Source organism: Pyxicephalus adspersus, chromosome 5 (assembly GCF_032062135.1).
Source record: "Pyxicephalus adspersus chromosome 5, UCB_Pads_2.0, whole genome shotgun sequence".
NCBI lineage: Eukaryota > Metazoa > Chordata > Amphibia > Anura > Pyxicephalidae > Pyxicephalus > Pyxicephalus adspersus.
The window spans coordinates 76,149,076-76,170,361 of record NC_092862.1 but is presented as its reverse complement, the minus strand read 5'-3'; the positions used below and the strand labels follow the sequence as shown (position 1 = coordinate 76,170,361).

General features: G+C 34.7%; 1 protein-coding gene across 1 annotated transcript in view; it reads left to right on the top strand.

The window, feature by feature from the left end:
- LOC140331139 (dynein axonemal heavy chain 5-like) overlaps window positions 1-21,286 on the top strand; it is a 160,821-nt gene that overhangs the window by 15,794 nt on the left and 123,741 nt on the right. The window contains exons 13-22 of the mRNA XM_072411892.1: window positions 568-749; window positions 5,766-5,885; window positions 7,583-7,784; window positions 8,738-8,833; window positions 9,985-10,158; window positions 10,284-10,373; window positions 11,414-11,569; window positions 12,167-12,306; window positions 17,965-18,116; window positions 19,124-19,331. Coding sequence (XP_072267993.1) covers window positions 568-749; window positions 5,766-5,885; window positions 7,583-7,784; window positions 8,738-8,833; window positions 9,985-10,158; window positions 10,284-10,373; window positions 11,414-11,569; window positions 12,167-12,306; window positions 17,965-18,116; window positions 19,124-19,331 — 1,520 coding nt within the window. The remainder of the gene's footprint in view (window positions 1-567; window positions 750-5,765; window positions 5,886-7,582; window positions 7,785-8,737; window positions 8,834-9,984; window positions 10,159-10,283; window positions 10,374-11,413; window positions 11,570-12,166; window positions 12,307-17,964; window positions 18,117-19,123; window positions 19,332-21,286) is intronic.

Below are 21,286 nucleotides of genomic sequence, written 5' to 3'. Positions count from 1 at the left end.
AAATTAACATGACATGTGCATTAAAACAATCTTGTTTCGGGTGCAAGTACTGTACGTGGTTTGTCTTTAACTAAAATCAGTGTGACTCACATGTTGTTAGCGGCAATATCCAAACCCTTTGACAAGTATCTTAGCTTTTCAGCTGCACAGAGTTGTGATTATTTAATAACACTGTGTTCCTGTATTATATGACTCATTATCCAATATTGTCATGCAGGCTTAGACACAAACTGGCCATCAAAAAAACACATTTGAAAATAAATTTCTAGTCTGATGAGTTCCAAACTGCAGCACTTTATTAGGTGATTTTCTCCGACACGTAAAATATTGTGCTGCAAGTATTTAGTAACAATATAAACTGTTAATTTGTAACTGTTTAACTGTGTAACTGTGTGTGTCCATTTTTTTGCCTTGGCTTACAATGTTGTAAAAATGATATGTTCCTTGATATGTTATATGCTTAACTTTTGCAAAAAAAAAACTTTGTGGTGGTGCCCTTTTTTTTTATAAGTTACAAGGTAAAATTATAAAGCTGTCTTAGGTGATTTTTATATTTTCGTTTTGTAGGCCACAATGGTTGAACATATACCAAGCCTGATGAATAGCATTCGTATGATCTATAGTACATCACAGTATTACAATACTTCAGAGCATATGACCTCACTTTTCCTCAAAGTCACCAATCAAATTGTGAGCACATGCAAGAGTTACCTCAACCATGGAGTTGTGAAAATATGGGATCTTGAGAGGTACCTTTATTTTTTTTATTTTACAGTTCCGATGAATATACAAACTGTGTAATGATTTCTTTTAAATATTCTCTAGTGTACTTGCATATGGTAGGAAAGGGTAAGATCACCATCATTTTTTTATTGTGTTGTCCCTGCTGGCAAAGTCTTCTTTACTTTCTATTCTCTAAAAAGGAGAAGGGGAGGTTTTTGTTGTATATTCACTCCTATTATTTAATTCATATAATGTGGTTGGAGCCACCTCTAGTAAGTTATGAATGAAAAAGAAGGAAAGGTTAGAGAAAAGAGGTATGCAGCTCACGGAAATGCTTAATGAACTTGTTTGTATATTTGTGTTTTATTTATTCATACACAATACAAGTACAAATTCAACGTTTTTGCTAAAACACCTGTTCCAATACTCACAGGGTTTAGGTGTTCATTAAATATACATACATTGATCAAATAGTCATAAAAGGAAAATTGAGGATAACCACGTTTTGCCGTATGAGATCCGACGTGTTTCACCATGAAGGGCTTCCTCAGGGATAGATTATTGTACGGGTATCTGTTCTCCTATGGTAGTGGTCAGCAGTGTGAAGTTTGCCTTCACACAGCTGACCACTACCATAGGAGAACGAACTCCATTTTTTCCTCCATCCAAGGTGCTCCTACACATATTCTCTCCTCATAAGGATAACCACTAAGGTACCTCTCCCATGATTTAGAGAACAAGATATCTTTACCTTGGCAAGATTGGACACATCAGTAATTTGAACCTTCAAACTTTAATTGCTTGTTTATTCACTTGAGTTATTCAACACTCAAATACTGCTACACCCGTACAATAATCTATCCCTGAGGAAGCCCTTTGTGGCGAAATGCGTTGGATCTCGTACGGCAAAATGTGGTTATCCTCAGTTTGCCTTTTATGACTATTTGGTCAATGTATGTACATTTAATGAACACCTAAACCCTGTCAGTATTGAAACAGGTGTTTTAGCAAAAACGTTGAATTTGTACTTGTATTGTATATGAATAAGTAAAACTGCAAATATACAAACAAGCTCATTAAGCATTTCCGTGGGCCGCAAACCTCTTTTCTCTAACCTTTCCTTCCTTTTTTATTCTTTAAAAACCCAGAGCATGACTGTGGGAAAAAATCTTTAAATTTCTTTTTTATGGAATGCATGTGGGGCATAGGCTATCATTGAGGCCAAGATGTTGTTAGCCCCTAGTAGACTTTCCTAAAGAATATATACAGTATACAATATATATAAAGATCAAACCGTAATAGAACTCCCATTAATCATTTAAAACCCGTTGAAGTACTTTTAACTGAAATGCAGATAGGCAAAGCAGATACTGCAGAAAAACAACCATAATTTACCATAACCCTTGCCCAGTAGTGTTCTGACCACAAGAAGGCGCTGCTAAGTGGCCAAGAACAAACCAAAGGACAATCATTAGGAAATGCTAAAAGAAGCTTCCCAACATGTTGGAGTCAGATTCCTTACAGTTTATAATTACTAACCATTAGAAATGTTTAGGGCAAATGTAAATAAAATATTTAAGAAATTGAGAGGGGTTATGAGATTTTCTCTATTAGGCAAAGAATAATTTATATTACACAATTAGGTGATAAAATAAATATTTTTTTAAAAAATGTAATAAATTATTTTGTATTTATGTGTAAAAAGTACAAAGTGATTTTAAAAAACTAACTTATATTAGGTAACGTGTAATTAAAATATTAACAATAGCAACATTAAAAATGAATAGTATGTTAAATTTTCTTTTGCTAAATGACAAAAAAGATGGTAATTTACACCTTCAAATTACTGTGATTTCTTTTAAAGCATTGTTGATGTGTAAACAGGTTACTCAGCTTAATATTGTTATAGAACAGACTCTCCCATTGGCATTGCGTAAGGCAGTGCTGTTGTCAATGTTAGTGATTCAGGGTGATCAATTAGTTGGATGGCTTAGTCTCTTGTAAACAGTTGACAATATTGAACCTTAAGAAATTACAGTGAGCGTGGATGTGAGATAGAAATAATTGAAGCAGCTATTTCAGGATATACTTCCATCAATAATGAGAAATTCTACCATATTCAGTCCAGGAGGTTTGATAGTTGTTTAAGAATCAGTACAAGCGTACAAGCAAACAAAAACCTTCTATATTACCCACCTTTTAAATATGATTGTACAATATCAGTAAAATATTCATTTGATCTGCTAATAACTTTGAAATGTAAAGACCTACCTGGAGTCCCAAACATTGTAAATATAACAAAGGTGTAGCTGTAGCTTTTAACTAACTGTTCATGGTCTCTGGAAAGAGTACCTGCACTGCAAGCATTGCAAATATTTTGGTAAGTAATGTACATGTATTTCATCTGTCTGCAGTTTATATTTTCTACTAACTAGTTTTGTTTCATGATTATACTGTACTCTATGAAAACGTTTCAATTATATTAATATTATAATTATAATATTAATATTATTATATTATTTGTATGTATTGATACTTAAACCATAACTCCGGATATAAATACACAGATGAAATTAATTTATGAGAGCTGTTTTGCCTGCTAAAGAATTTGTATTGCTGTCCAATTAGTCAAAGAAGAGAAGAAGCTCTTCTGATTTAAGTCATGTGTAAAGAGAAATAATGTTCCTGATGATTGCATAATATTAATATTACAGAGTATTTATATAGCGCCAACATATTTTGCAGCGCTTTACAAACTCCATAGTCATGTCTCTTGCTGTCTTCAAAGAAACTCACAATCTAATGTCCCTACCTCAGTCATATGTCTTTATTACAGTCTAAGGTAAATTTTTGGGGTGAAGCCAAAAAACCTAATTGCATGTTTTTAGAATGTGGGAGAAAACCAGAGTACCAGGTGAAAACCTATGCAAACACGGGGAGAACCTGCAAACTGCATGCAGATAGTGCCCTGGCCAAGATTCAAACTTGGTACCTAGCGCTACAAAGGCCAGAGTGCTAACCACTGAGTCACCATGCTGCCTATACCTTATTTGCAAAGTGAAATTTCACTATACTAAGTGAATTATCCCTTTCCAAGAGACAATTTACCTTGGCAGATGAACAGCCTAAATTAGCCCCATTGTATGCTATTAGGTTTTCAGCCACGGTTTACCTTAAAAAGCAGTCAAACTCTGGCCCTCAACATCGTTTTTTTTTTGGCCCCCAAAGGAATCCTAAAAATGAATTGCAGCTGGCCCGTCGCTGCATTAAAATAGTGCCGCTACTACAATTCCCGGCATCACTCACATCTATAGACCAGCGGGCTTTCTGTCTATGCGTGGCCCCGCATTGGACTGTTTTATAGACACGAGTAATGCCGGGCATTTTAGTAGCATCTCAATTTTTACAATAAATTTCAAGGTTGGCCCACGACTTTGTCTAAGTTTTTAATTTTCGCCCACTGTGTATTTGAGTTTGACACCCCTGTTATAAAGTTTAGAAGCCAGTATACAATCTTTTTCTGTTAAATTTATAATTCTGCAAACTTTTATGAGTAAAAACAGTCTAATTAAAAATACATTTGTAGTTTTTTTGGTGACTTTATTTTTGATATGCACAAAAGGTGTTGTTTGAGACCATGTGTACAGACTGACATCCTAACTACAATAAACTAAAGAAGTAAATTACATTTTTTCTTTTACCTGCCATAGCTGTTTCTAATCACATAAGTAATACTTAACATTTAAATTCCTTATAAAAATGATCTAAATATCTGTATGCATCACCATTTTTATGTTAATAAGGAACAATACCTATTCACTTTCCGGCACCCTTTGTTAAACACATTAAAGTGCAATAAATTGGCATTTTCACTCTACACTATTGGATTAGGATGAAAGTAAATACAGGAAAGAAGAGAAGGAAAGCTGGGGCTTTTTTTGGCAAAGTGGGCTTTTATTGTAATAATTTGTCACAAACAATTATAAAATATACAAAAGTAGAATAGGTATTTTCCCATTATTATCATGGGTATAATTAGATTTGAATTCCTCACTATATGATGTTAGAGGGTTTAATGAGTGAAAGTATACCATCTCTTGTCCCGATGCGTTTGCCCCATAGGGCTTTTGGAAACCAATAATCATTGTATGTTGAGGGTAAATTTCAGGATACTCAGTGAGTGACAGTAGTTGAGATAGCCAAATTACTGCATGGAGATCTGACTGACTGGAGAATGTTATTTTTTTCTAAACTGTATGTTAATGCCCTAATTTCTTGATAACAAGGGAGAATGGCTTGTGAAAACACCAAAGTAATTCCTGTGATGGTAACAATAAAGGTACCTTTTAACTGAACCCTTACATAATCACGAGGAATGATGTTTTTCTTGGAATCTAATCCTAGTTAACCGGACGATTTTCTAGTCAACTGCAACGTGTTAACCAATAATTTGGATCAATATAAAGTCCTCTATGAATGTGTTCAGTTCTTCTTATTTTCATTGGAACGTCCAGCTCTGTTGAATATCTTTTATAGATCACCAGTAATTTGTGGGCAATGTTTGAGTTGGGGTATAGAGAATAGGCAGTTTGTCCGCAGCCAGTCAGAAAGACTGGATGAAATTAGGATGAAACTAATAATATTATTATTATTATTATTATTAATAATAATAACAATAAAAAAATCTTTTTGCTGATCTCAGTGGGCACTGTTTCATGTTTTTTTATGTAAAAGTAGCCTGTTAAATTATGCTTCTTTGAAAAGCCAAGTCACATCATTTTGATCATGGTTTCATCTTTCAAACCTTAAGACACCTGAATTAGAATGTTCCTAAACTTTAAAAAAAACATATTTGGGGAGTAATACATTAAAAAAATGGTCGAGAATGGCAAGGTAAAAGTTATTGAATATATGTAAATATTGATGAAAACAAATGATAAAAAAAGAAATACCTAAGGTAATGTTATATTTAATAGAGGTAGTTTTTAGTGCTGAATATGCCTTGGAAAAACATGTTCAAAGTATACCAATTGCTTTCTTAGGGAGGAGCTTTTGAAGAGAATCAGAGCATGCGTCTATTTGAATGAACAGTATCAGGCTTCTTTTCATAAGGTTAAAGAGAAACTTAAAGAAACCCCAAATGAAAGGCAGTTTGAGTTCAGGTAAGTCTATCTGTACGTTCATGTACTTATCTGTGTATTTTTTCTATGCAGAGTGTTCCTGCTTAATTATGTTGCATTTTAAATTTTATAATATGTCATTCACCACACCCTTCTATCAGTAAAAAAAAAAACTAGGCACACACCATTAAGTCCATTACCTCTGAATAAAACTGTCCTGCTACTGCTCAATATCACACTGCAGTATCATCTGCAGTATCCTAATGCTTGTAGTAAAGCCTTACATTATTCTCCATGTCTTTATTAACTTTAGGTCCAACCGTGGTATTTAAAAATGTCCTGCTTTCTGATAGTTTTACAATGCTGTATCATCTGCTTTCTCTTTTAAGCTCTCACTAACCTGCATTTCTCATTAAGAATTGGCTCCTGTTTCAATAAGTTTTTTATTGATTTTCAAATTAACATGTAACAAATAACAATAATAAAATTCATTAATATAGACAATTGTGTGTATAATGTACTGAGAATATTATAAAGATTAATTTGAATGAAGATATTAAAAAAGGATAGTTCTTCGGATGCTCAATGTATTTTGTGGTTCAAAAATAAAGCCTTTGGTAGATGAGATAATGTCCCAACAAGAGAAGAAGGCAGATTACAGTAGAAGTCCAACATCCTATTACATATATTCTAGTACATATCAAGTGGAATCTGATAATATATACTAATATACACAAAAACATAGGCATCATACCGGGGGGGGGGGGGGGGGGGGGGGGGGTTGGAATAAAAGGGGGTGGGAGGTGTTCTGCTGGGGACAGGTTAAGAAAAGCTTTGGTTTCACATTTTTGCGAAACTGCTGCTCTTCTCTCATATGTTGTAGCTTGGGATCTTGATTTAAATCCTTATTAATGACCAATCAAAATTAGTTGGTAAAAAGTATTATATTTTTACATTTTTAAATCCCATATTTTCTGGAATTTATCATGTTTGCTGTGTAGAATAGCAGCAAAATCATAATATAGTTACTTGTATAGGTGAAGCATTCAGGAAAAAATAGTATTCCCTTCCGTAGTGCCAACATCATGTGGTCTGTAAATGTAATGATCCCAAAGATGAATTTTAGAGGTGTGCTAGTGGCTGCCCTGTTCTAAATTAGAAGCATCCTGCACTCAGTGGTCACATACACTGTTTTGCTATCCTGTATGGGCTCTTAATATAATTCTGTTTAGGTAAATTATTGTAATCACTAAAATCTGTTATTAGCTAAATGTTTCCCAGTAGCTTCACTTTACCCCCCTCCCTTTTCCCAAGTCTGCTTGATGCATACAACAGGGACTGGTTTGATTACAATTTTCTTCAGTGTAAACATGAGTTCATAAATCATGAAAACTCTCTACCTGGATTGTGTTTTTGGTAATTATAGAGCAATAAATTGTAAACCTTTTTTTCATGCATTACAGCCACTCACTTTTATTAATTTGCAAAAGTAGCATAATCATTGTTATAACCTTGGTGTTCTTTTTTTGTCCATACTCCTAAAAAGAAAGAAAATCTAATGCCTAATAAATTAAATTTTAAAATGATTTATATATCCACAAAAGAAGGTATTAAATAAATGGGATTTCAATAATCCAATTTTAGGACTGAAAATGCTATTAAACTCCTAATTGCATAAAATCACATTTTAATGTACCACTACATTTTCTACTTTTCCTTTCTTACATTTGTATCCTCAGTGAAAATTATATCTTTGGGAAACTGGACACTTTTTGTAAGCGGCTTGAGAAGATATCAGACATGAGCAATGTTTTGGAAAGTCTGGCTGATCTTCAGAATATTAGAATTGAAGGAATTGAAAAGATCAACATTCGTTACCAAACAATTGTTAGCAACACCAAATCAAAGACATATGATGTCCTGGATCACCGTAAGCAGGAAGTATGTGAAACAATTTCTTATAGTGCAAACTGAACTGGGTCTTTAGGGGATAATGGTGCCATTTATGAATTTTAGGAGAGGTGGCCTTCCTTTACTAAACTGCAATTCTCATTTTTTTATAAGATAAACCATGTCTACAGTTATTTGATTTAGAGACAAAGTGGGTGACAATAAAAAAGAAAAAAATGTTGTCCATGTAACCACATTCAACCAATTCTCAATACAGCATAACAGTACAAAAAGCAAATCAGTTATATGGCTAGATAGAGAAGTACCTACAACTGGAGCCTCATAGCATTATCAGTGGTTCATTAGAAAGTATTCTAGTGATATACCAAAAAGACAGTTCAAATGATTGCTTAAGTTTCTGGTAGGTAAAATAGGAAATAGGTAAAATGTTTATAAAAACCACCCATATTTAGGAAAAATATCCCCGCCTTTCCCAACCATTTACCATGAGGCAACCCTTGAAGAAACTTTCAGGTCTTTAGGGAACCTTTTCTATAATTATATCCACAGATGACAGTGTATTAGTGTGGCAGTCAGTAGGAAGAATGCCTCTTACATTGCTGGCCACCCTTACAGATTACCATAAAGATCATTGGTGTCATTTATACAGAGAGGCACAAATAGCCCATCACACAAGAAACTCCTGGCAACCTCCGGAAGAACCCTAGGGTTCCACAGAACCCTGGTTGAGAACCACTGCTCTACCCCTTGCATCTGAAAGACAAATCATAGTTTTCCATGAACGTTCTGAAGTTATCATTGGCTAAGTATTTGAGGAGAGCCAGACGATATGAGAAGAAAGCAAGGCACCCTACTCCATCCAAGTCTACATTTTTGCTTCTGTAGCAGTAGTTCTGCTACCAGAGGATCACATTGTTAGTAAAATAAAACACTTTAAGACTGTATGTGTAAAATGACTTTTTTGTGTTTGCTTTAAATTTCAGTTTGATAAGGACTATGTGGAATTTAAGAATCAAATAGAAGGACTTTACCAGTCACTTCAAGCATTTGTGGATTCTTGGTTTGAAAAACCTTTGACTGTAAGTATACTATTTAATAGTGTACACATAAAAGCCAGGAATATCAAATACTGTAGGTTATTTTATTTGTAATAATCCGTGCAGTAAATTGGCAAAACAAGTAGTTCTGATCTGTATGACAGTACTAAAGTTAAGTTTCATAACTAAATAATGCCTACTGTTTGACACAGTAGAGAGGTGGACATTTAGCTGCAATTTTATGCAAAACAGTATAATTTAATTCTGTAAATACATTGCCATAAAATGGAACTTTGTTGTTGTTCTGTTGGTTTGTTTTGCTATTACTAATTTGTATGCTTTCTTAAGATAAGTCTACAACAATACCACAATTTTTTTTGTTAGTTTTTATTTTTGTATAAACTGTATTGAACCATAAATTATACAGTTATACAACATTTCACAATTAAAAGCACTGCACCCTTGACAGCTGTTCAATGTGATTACTAAAACAACATACTTAGTCTGTTAGTCCTGTAGCAGAATGGTACTACGCCAGCTCTCTGCCATTATACTCACCATCTCCGTCTTTCAGTCACTTGCTTAGGAGGAAGCTCATTTTAATCCACCACATAAATGGGTTTCAAATCACCTACTTCATTTTTGGGTATAAAGAGTAGAGTGGAGATCATACAGAGTGACCATATTGCCAGTTGTCCATATATTATACTGCAGACACTACTGTAGATAAGTGTCACCATCTTTAGAGCCAAAAGAGAACTTCCACCATCTGCCCTCTGAAGTGCAGACCCAATCACAATTATGACCTTAACAACCCCTACTGCTATGCCACTGCTTCCCTACAGTTCATGAAGAATCTACTATTTAAAAATACATACATTTTAGTACCACCTAAAGAATTACCAATTTTCCATTGTAGACATGTGCCAAACATATTACACTGTGATCCTTTTTTTCATTCCAAATACTTTCACCCTCTATCCTGGCTGTGTCTTAGGTGGTACAACACATATGTCAGATCCTACTGATGTAAACAAAATAACCATTTGATTCCAGTACCTAATTTAAGCCTAAATTATCACAGAACATTTTACCATTTCTTGTGTTTTGTTTTTGAATGATATCTGAAAAAAAATACTCCAAAATGTACAAGCTTTTCAAATTAGATGGTAATTTGTTCTTTCTCTAATTAGACTGAGCAGATGGTAAATCTGCTGCTTAAATTTGAGCGAATTGGAAAGAACCATCTTGACTTTGCTGAAAAATACATGGTAGTTCTGCAGAGATATAGTCGAGACTTAGATATGGTGCGAAAACTTTACCAGAAGCATAAAGACAGTCCTCCAACCCCCCGAAATGTACCCCCAGTAAGTATACACAAGCATAAGTAATGTACAAATATTTAATAACTTGGCTAAATTCATTTTTTTTTATTTACCATCATGCTTTAATTGTTGCAAAATTATTTTTTCTTTTACCTTGATATCTGCAGATAACAGGGAAGATCATGTGGGCTCGACAACTGTACAGAAAAATTGACCAACCAATGAGATTTCTTAAAACAAAAATGGAGCTTTTGCAGGTCTGTATACCTGTCACTCATACATAGGTTCATAAACAGTGTATTTCACAGTAGAATTGTACAATATTTACAATATACCATAGTGAATACATATGGTACATGGTAATACTGTACATTAAATAGGGATTGCAAAAGAACAGACAGATACAGACAGTGACACAGCAGGAAAGGACCTTGCCAAGAACAGCTTTCAATCTAATACTTAATACAAAATCAGGTAAAAGAACTGATTTTGTATCTTTGGTAATCACCCAAAAATTGTATTTTATTTGAATTCATCTAAATGAAACAGTATGGTTATTTTTGCTATGGTTTGTAGCCTGCTATCAATCAACATCCACCATTCCTGTGGCTGATGCTTCTGTCTCTGATACAAGCCCTCCTTTGCTCCACTGTCAGTGTGGTCAGTGTGTGTCAGGCCTCGGCAAAGTAATCACCACCTGGTGGATGTTTTAAGGTTCTAGTTGGGACCAGCAGGTGCGATGGCACAAGACAGAGCTGCAGCTTGCAAACCAGAGGTACTAACTTGCTATTGTCGCCACTGTGCTCTGTAACCGGTTTGAGAGCTAGATCAGGAAGGGGCCACAAACAGTATGGCCTACAACCTTTGCTATTGAAGCAGTTTACATATTATAGGAGGGGAGGTGCTCTTTGGACTGTTAAAGAGCATTTCCCCAGAACTGAATGGTGTTAGGGTATAGTAGTGACTAGCAGTGTAAGGACACAAAACTGACCAACTTCTACATTTCTACCACCCTGCCTACTGTAAAAGTTGAATAGGTCTGCATGCCAAATTCCATGAACACTGCGTTAGTAGTGGTGATTAATGAGGTCAGAAAGTCAATGAGATGGAATCATTAAGCAGGGGCCAGAATAGGCTGACACCACAGTAAAAGACTTTCACTGCTCTGGAATTGGGCAATACCTTTCTGTAAGCTACTGAATGTACACATTACTTCTGCTTTTACTATTTGCTTGGAAATTACCAAAATTGTATGCACATATACAAATGTAACTAACCCTTTAATTTTTTTCTATAGGGACAAGAAATGAAAAAGATAATTCGGAGCTACAACAAAATGGCTTCTGTTCTTGTTGAGTTTGAGCTTTTATATTACAGAGGATGGTGTAAATGTGCAGAAATGGCCAAAACTGGTCTTCATGCATCCCTGTTGGTCAGGCACCCAGAGACAAAGGTATTTATTGTTATAAAATATATAATATATAGCCAAACAAATATCTTTGTTTGATGCCTAGAAAAACAAAATGCTTTAACCAAGTTAAAAAATTTTAAAAATATAAAAATGTTCCTAAGGGCTTGTATTGACACATTTTTTTGTTCATGTCCGATCTGCTTCTCTCCCCATGCAGTTGCACATGTCAGTGAATTCTCAAAAATCACAGAAGTGTCTCAAACTGCATTTATTGACACAGAACCTATAAATCTCATTTTATGTTCCAGAAACGTTTACTGCTTTCAGTAAACTGAAAGAAACTCCCTGTGTATGTTTTACTCTAATGTGAAAGCAAGGTCTATCTTTTCTTCTGTCCATCTTCTTTGGATAAAAACCCAGTAAAACAAAAACAGTGGAAAACATTAACACTGTCTAACACAAATTCTTGTGTTACTTTGTTTACCACAAAGTTTTGGGCTCCATTACAAAAAAGTTAACAAGTGAATACCCTGCTTAAACTCTGATGTCATTTTATTACACAGTTTGTGTTTTGTTTTAATTAAATGTTTGACACTTATTTTTAATATGCCAGTCTAACGTAATTTTTTTTGTGTGTAGGAGTTATTTGTTAATTTGGACCCAACAATCCTAGAAGTTCTTTATGAAACAAAGTACTTGCATAAAATGGGTTTTGAAGTGCCAGATGTCATTCACAGCATTGCCACAAGAGAGCAGCAAATTAAAATCCAACAAATTAAGTAAGTACTTGTCTATATATATATATATATATATATATATATATATATATATATATATATTTATATATATATATATATATATATATATATAAATATATATGTTTTTTATTTCACTGGTGTTGATTATGGAGTTTATAAATACAATTTATTGTCTGCGCATAATATTGGACTAATTATAGTTAAGACATGATGCAATGTTGCATAATACATATGCTCCATAGAGATGTCTTAAAATGCAACTGAAGAACAAAATGAATTTGAATGTAGCGATTTAAACATTCTACAGTTTATCATTTAAAAGTTCCAGCAGTTTACAGTTAAAATCTGCAAAAAGAGCACAGCATTAAATCCAGCAGTCAGCAAAATAAACATTGTATGAAAATACGCAATCTGCTGGAGAAGACATTTGGCGAGTGAATGTAATAAAATCACACCAGGGATTTTCATGAATATTTATTATATATTGTAATTTCTGGAAGAAAAACAAATATTTTTGACTTTAGGCTTACATTAAATTTACTCCAGGGCAAAGTATCTGTTCACACAAAACTGTGTGTAAATGTTAAAGAGACCTACTTGTAAACACAGACACAAGTTTTTTTAACTCATCAGAGGTGTGTGAATTTTAAACATCAAACCTTTTCCAGCAGTCTGTGCTATGAAGAATACACTTTATTAAATAGTGACTCATCAAGTTATCAGGTAAAATTGTTTCCACTTCTTTCTGCGAACTACAGAGTACATCCCTGTTATGAAATGGAGGAGACAGGTATGCATTCTATAGCCCTGTAGGTACAGTACAACTATTGAATATTGTCACTCTAGGAACAGAAGTGTGTTACATTTAAGATCACCGTGCAAAAAAAAAACACTATATCTAAGGACTAGTGATATGGACTGTTTCTGGGTTCAGGTACTATAAATTAAGTTTAAACATAATAATACCAGAAGAGAATAACTACATAGATAACAAACTAATATAGGAAGATCAAAAATATTTTACAGGTTATTTATAAACAAATAATAAATACCACACTAATAAGTGTGGTATAACATACAATTAAAACACATCATCCCCCTTATTATTGCCCATATAGTAATCTTACTGACCTTTGTCCCAAAGTAAGTAGTACATTAGTATTGACAGCAGCCATTATGCATGACTAAGTCATATCCGGTTCAGGGGGTAGCTGTACCTGTCAGACAAAATTTTGCTTGTTGAGATTAAAACTGAGATCTGTGCTCCATTAAAACACAGACCAATATATTGTTGTCAGTTTTGATGGAAGAGTGGTAACTTATTGCATGGCTGTCAGTTTCATTTAGCCAACACCCCCAATTGAGGATTCTAAATTAATAATTTGAATTATGAGTAATCCTGGTATGAACCTGTTGGAATTTCCTCCTAGCTCCCTCCCACATACACCTATTGAGATGGGATAGAAGGTTTCCCACATACGTAAGTTTCAAAGCCGTAGATTAGATAGTGATGGATCTTACATTCAATAGAATATAAGGATATTCCAAGCACAGATTGCAGGAGAAAACTGAGCCACTATAGAGTTTTGTTTGTGTTTTATTTTGAGAATGATAGCCCAAAACTTAACTTGGTTAAATTGGATGTGAACTATATGGATCTGTTGAATTTAGAACTTAGTTGCAATTGATAGCTTATTTGCTAAAATGTCACATTTTGGACAAGACCATGGTGTTGTATTACAAATGGAAAGAATACATAAATCCCTTATACTATTTACATACATGTAGCTACCATCAGGTCACTTCTTAAATGTACTTCTATTCAGTCATGTTTGGTTGAACAGGCATGTCTTCTATGACTTTGGTACCTGACAATCATATTGGTCGTGCTGCTGGATAGATTCACCTTCACATTCTAATTAGGGAGGTATTTTATTATTTTTTAAATGACAGGCCAATATGGAGAATATATATATATATATATTTATATATTTATAGCCTGCTGTTTAAATGCACCTCTTTTAGCTGTTCCTTTTGAAATGCTATGCATGTGCTACTTTCTTATGTCTGGTTGAACAGATATGCCTTTTATTAGCTTGGTATCTGACAATCACACATGGCTAAAATTGTTTATATTTTTAGATTATTTTTTACAGATTATACTGGGAAATTATCGCGTGATATTAAGATGTACTGGAATATCATCATCAATTTTTTGCAGATTCTGCATGACATTATTCTAATAAAGACTAAGAAAAGACAGCTCAGAGCACATTACTTTTCTATGGAAGGATGGAATTGCTGTACAAATTTTTGTTGAGCAGAGGTCAAAAAACCTACCTAATGGGCATTTATCTGCTTCTTTATTTTCTGTTCACCTTGTTAGCAGTGAGGACAGAAAATCATCTATACAAGTGTTGCTGTGCACTATATCTCTGAGCTGTCTATGACCATATTTTGTGAAAAAGACACATTTATTATGACACCTTTATCCTAAAGCTACGTACACACGTCAGATTTTTATCGCCCGATAATTGGCATCGGCCAATTATTGGGCGAAAATCTGCCGTGTGTACAGTCGTTGTCGTCCATCGTCCGAAAGACCGTCCTGCCGGATCCACGGACGATGGACGACAACCGATCCTAATGAAAGGGAAGGGGAGAGCGCGCAGCAGGGTGCCGCTTCGTCGCTCTCCCCCTCCCCTCTCCATAGAGCAGAACAGTGCTGTATGTACAGCACCGTTCATGCATCGTGCAGTCCCTTGTCGTTGGAAAGGATAATGAAAGATCCTTTCCAACGACAAAAATTGCAGGTGTGTACGCAGCTTTACTGTTTCTTACTCATAGTCCCTGACCCTTCTTTCTAAGGCCATATTGCTGGATAGATTTAATTTCATATTTTAATTAGGAAGGTATTATTATTTTATAAATGACAAGACAGTTTGGGGGATATATGAATTTTTGTCTTTACATCATGAAATTACAGTATGACATATAACATGACTAGCATTATCATTGACTAATGCTACTTTTTACAGCAGTTGCACCTGGTAAATGATAAAGCTGTTGGCCTAAACTCTTGTCTTCTCAATAAGTGAAAATGTTGACAATTACATGTTAATATGACAGTTGTTAAAGACGCACTCCTAGTAAAACAGTTTAAATATACATATGAAATGTATGTGTGGGAGACCTGTTTATCTGCCAAATGATTTTGATTTATGTCTATCCAGCTCTGTGATTTACACATCTGTACCACACACGTCAATCTTGTCTGACAGTAAAAGAGACATGGGTTTTGTTGCTGCAGTTAAATACCACTTGCAGATCTTGTCTTCCATCAGTTTGTCAGTAGACAGTAGGAGGTGTTGCAGCAGACTGATTAGTTTATTTTTTTATTTCTATGATGTCTCTATTAGCATGCCTCTTGCACATGCATTTTACCAACTCCTTTTACTGGGGACCAGGAAAATGGTTTGAAAATCTCTGAAACATTTATCTTCCCCATCTTGCTTTACCTTGAAAGTGTTGGTGCTCCCTGGCCACCTCTGGTATTTCACAACCCGAGATGTGTGAATACTTGTTCCTCCTGCTAAGTGAATACTTGTTCCTCCTTCGACACTTTACTATCAAACAATATTCTGAAATTCCATTTTCAACAATCCATATTTCATCTAAGGAGACATGTAACAAAAATGTTGCTTTGTTGTTGGACATATAAAAAATAGGATGGTCTTACCACCATTATGATGTTTTTTAATGCCTTCAATATAGATGATGTTTTAAAAAAACATGCTGCTTTTTCCAAAGAGGTGCAGCAGAATGTAGAGCTGCTGATTTCCGTGACGTACACCACTTGATGTTGATTACACTTGACATAAGCAACCAAGGGGAAGAAAACTGCAGACTTTCAGTAAAAACTCTGACCTGTACTTACCAGGTTTACAAATAATATTGAAGAAAAACGGCCTCCCTAAGTGTTGCAATTATTTTCAGGTCACTGAGCTGAACAATGTTCTGTCTTCCCTTGCTGGCCTCCATTCGGGACAAGCACAGTAACATCTTATCTGGATAACTTGGCTTGTTCTAGCAGTTGACAGGAAGCCAAGAGCATAGCACTGTCTGTGAATCTGTCAAAACCAGTTGTGATTTTGGAGGCTTTTGCTAGGAGCACAAATTTGAAAAACACCTTTTTCCTTTCAAACAATAACTAGCCATCTGAGCCGAGCTTAGGGCAGTCAGCACAGGACCAAGTTAATGTTAATTAAATGTAATTTTTTTTTTTTTTACTAAAAAAGTTCAAAAACTTTTCTGATAACTGTGTTTTTGTACCTTGTTATAGATGTTGTGCTCTATCTATGCATATGTGTCTGCAAGAGATAATGAGATCTGGAAATGATATATATGGAATTATCAATCCATAAAATTACAGTATTAAAATTTTTCTACACAAGTTCTCTAGAATTTCAGTATAGTACATACATAAATCTTTTGTTTTTATACTCTCTCTAGTGATTTTTTTCTGCTTTTGGTTCTATTTGTGTTATCCTTTTTATTACTGTGTCTCAGAAACAGTTTGCAAACTGTGTCCCTTACTCCTGAAAGTAACTTTATTATTGTGTATTAGTGATTCAAAAAAGCACTTTGTATGTGTAGGTAGTGGTAATATAGTGTGGTAATAAAATAATTTTGTGTTGCCCATAGAAACTATTGAGCTCCCTACAGCAATTTCTGCAGTATAGAGATGAAAATAAACCAAGAATACTGACTGGTTGCTACGAGCACAATAAATGTTCATGTTGGCACACTTTCCATACAAAACCACCAAAGTGGTGAGATTTTTACCCAGCAATTGCTGAGTTATTGCAATAAAATAGCCACAAAATATGATTGTTGACATCCAGCAGCAGATTAGAACACAGAATAGAACTAGTAGCCATGTGAAATATAATGGATGGCACTGGAGCATTTGCCAATTTAAATTTCACAAAATAGTCCTTGGTACTGGTAGGTTTGTATATGGACTTAATGAAAACGTGAACAAATCTAGGACAATTATACAATGGCAGCTGTTTTTTCTTTTTACGTTGGTGAACCAGTATTGATAAATGTGGCATACCAAATGTGTCTGTGAGGGATCCCAAAGACAGGTAATCTTTCTGCATTTCACTTGCTTCTGAGTCTAAAGCCTACAGTATGTTCACTGGTTCGTGGAAAAATGAGTATTTGTTAGTAGGCTATGTATAGAGCCCATGTATTAATTATTGTACTATTTCATAATTAGTAAGGAGCAGCTCATCAGTACTATAAATAGTTCACCTGCCGTGTGAGTCATGTTTTATTAGATGTCTCAATAAATGGGAAACAGAAAAAACAACAGTCCATGTGTTACCTAACAAAACGTTTTGGTGCCCAGTGTGTTTGGCCATTTTAGGCTTCTTCAGGGCAGTAATAGAGTCAAAGGGCCAATAGAGTATAGTTCCAACTCTTTGTTCATGTACCTTTTGGGGATAACACCAAGTCATTCTTTAGGATCCTAAATCATAATTTACATTTATAATTAAAACACTCTTTAGCTAAAACGTGTATCGTTCAATAACAGTTTGAAAATCCCCTTCTATGGCTCAATGTTACCACTTAGGTTTACTTTATAAAGTAACTATATGTCATGTTTTTCAGGCTACAAGACATGCTGGCGGACTATCAGGCATTTACTAATAAAATCCCTGCTCTGCTAAAGCCTTTGATGTCACCTTTTATTACCCAAATTGAAGAAGTGTTGTCACCAGGCCTCACACAGCTTTCCTGGACCTCCCTGAACATTGATAAATGTAAGTTTGTAGAGTTTTGTATGTGCAGACCAAACCTTACATTTAACTAACTGCAGCAGTTTTGATGACGGTTGATTGTAAGTGTAAGTACAAATTATTGCCTTGCATATGTAATATACCTTTTATCCCTTGGAAACTAATATCCAATATCTCCTTTGTACTCAGTGAGTTTATTACCCAACCATATCTAGTCTGGGAAGAATGAAAAATGTCATGTACATGTGACGATCATGCTACTATTCTGCTACGTTGCACCCACATAATTTAAAAGAACCTATATGTTTATATTCAGCAGTTGATCATAAACTTTCTGCTGTTAAGAGAAAAGTAGCTGATTTAATTTGTATACACATCTCTGGAATCAACAGTTCTCTGCCATTCAGTCACTGCTCCAACTTCCAATCTTTTTGCATATATTCTTGGGTATGACAAAGACAAAAATAGTACACTACCTTTAAAACTACAAAATCTAAAAAAGTCTTTTTCTCTAGCTGTCTAGCTTTTCTTAGATTTAAAATGTTAGATCAGTAAAATCAATATCAAGCAGACCAGAAAAACAATTCTGACACAAAGAAGTGAGAGTAAAGCCAAACATTTTAAATCTAAATGTACAATCTTCTTTAGATATGCTGTCAACTATGCAGTGTATTACCCGCCTAAAGACACACTGGGCCTGATTTATTAAAGCTCTTCAAGGGTGAAGAGGATATACTTTCATCAGTAAAGCTGGGTGATCCAGCAAACCTTTAATAAATTAAGCCCATTATCAGTTTGTCTGTGCAAGGCGCTATGTCATTGCCTCCCCACTCTAGAGAGGCCTTCCTTCTATTGCTCTAATAGAGTGGGATTTCTGGCTATGGGGTAGTATGTGGCCTCTCCTATGTGACACGTGGAGAGAGGGACAATATCCATTGTGGCTTCTTATAGCTGAATAGGCAAGTAGAAGTGTATCTTTAACACTGGTTAATAATTACTATTTATTCTGATATGCCTTTCTTTTATTTCAGACATTGCAAATGTTTACAGTTCGCTGAGAGACATAGAACAGATATGTAAGGAAGCCTCTGATATACTGGAGTGCCGAATTGAAAAACTACTGTTAGACATATCTGAAACTGCACTGGTGGATTTGCCTGAAGATGATGCCATTACTGTACCAGCTTTTCTAGAGAGGACAGAAAAAGTTATTGCTGCAGCAGAAGAGACTTTGGCTATGTAAGTATTGTTATGTTCTAGGTTTTTAATTCAGTGGAATGTATTCCTTTAACGCTTAAATGGCTTTAGCTCAAGAAAAGTAGAACTGATGTACAAGATATAGAAAAAAAAGAAAGCATACAAAAATACTGTAGACAGACATCATTACCTAACAAAGAATAGATGTACGCCAGTGCACTAAAATAAAGATCAGACCAACTAAACCTAAACAAATTTAATTATACAAATTCCTTTGTTAAATAGGCTTAATTGGAGTCTTTTCACCAATTGTTTAGCTTACCTTTATATCCCCCTACAAAAAATATATATTCCATACAGCATGAGCAGTCTTAATGGCATCTCCTTGATGTAGTATTATGTAGTACCGGTATTATTAGTATTGTCAGCTGCAGTTTTCTTATAATTTTTATGTAAAAAGTCCATATAGAGGACATACAGAAGGCAATGGTTTACTGCTACCATGTATAGCTAGTGATTGAAACACTTATATGACCATGCTACTTTTAGAATTGCGGGGCACAAACAATAAAATTAGCCTCACCTAAACTTTTTACTCTTTTTAAAACCTTTGAGTATTTTTTGCATACAAACTTAGAGTGGATATGAGAGAATATATTCAGGGGTATGCTACTTTTTGGCTTTCCATCATACACATTTCTGTCAGGATAGATAATCAGACATGGATAAGTAAGTACATGTAATGACACACAAATAGTTTTATACATTCTTTGAATCAGTGTGTAAAAATTGTTACATTTGTTTCTTTGTAAGCCTTGCATCAATATATTTCTTCCTTGTGAGTGGCCTTTTGTGACTTTTTTGATTGTCTGATAACATTAGACTCAAAAATATACAATTTCACAAATATCCTATTTTTGTTCTCTTAAAATGTCATTTTTATTTAGCAGTATCCTCATTCAAGCTCTGGTAAAAATGGTAAAATGACTTGTATATGCATGTACTGATGTCATAAACACGACTAGATACATACTTTGAAGCTTTTACAAGGGTTTCTTTTGTCAGTACAGGTTTGGGTCATTATTTAGCCCTTTTGGAATGTAACTACTTTGACAGGTTTATATAAACAGACTATATATAGCACAGCAAAGTCTTTTTAAAACATTTACATGCTTCTTTGCATCTCATGTACTATAAATAAGAGGAATTTCCTCCTTAAAGGACAGTGGGCAGAGCCTTGAATATCCTTACTTTATTCCCCATCAGCCAAATGCACATCCTGAATCAGGGATGTATGGTAAAAATATAGCCTAATTTATAATATAGCAATATAGCCATTTATTTCTAACAGTATACACTTGTTTTAGGCTTTTTGGTCATTATCAAGTTTTTGACTTATGTGACATGATGATTTTATGATAATTCATTGAAACAAAGATTTTCTTCGAAATGATGATGACTGTTACACTATTTGAATATTTGCTAGAGCCAATCTGCGTATTTATTGGGCCATCCTTTTATCCAGGTAGTATGGTGTTGTGCAGCTTTACACAACCATACCACAACCATACCATAAATGGTCTCCACTTTTGCATTTTAGATGTAGTACCGGTAAACAGTTGCTCTGGACTACTACTGTTGCATTTCAGCTGATGTGCAAAATCAGTGGTGAATACAATGCAGCTTTTTAAAATAAAGCTAGAAAAAGTGAGGATCAGTGCCCCTTTCAAGTTAATTGGGCTTCTGATTGTTACACCACAAAAAAAAAACAAAAAAACAAAATCTAATCATGCTGTCATAAATGTGGCATTGTGAAAGTGGTCAGAAGTTCCAGTTGGTTAGGAAGGGCAGTAGATAAGGGGTTAATAAAGACCCATACTGTGAAACTGCTCACCACCAGTAACTAGATTTCCATGTGTCTAAAGCCAAGGTGCAAATCTTGAAAAACAACAACTGTGTGGCCAAAAGCAACTTGTCACCTTTCAGAACTGCACCAC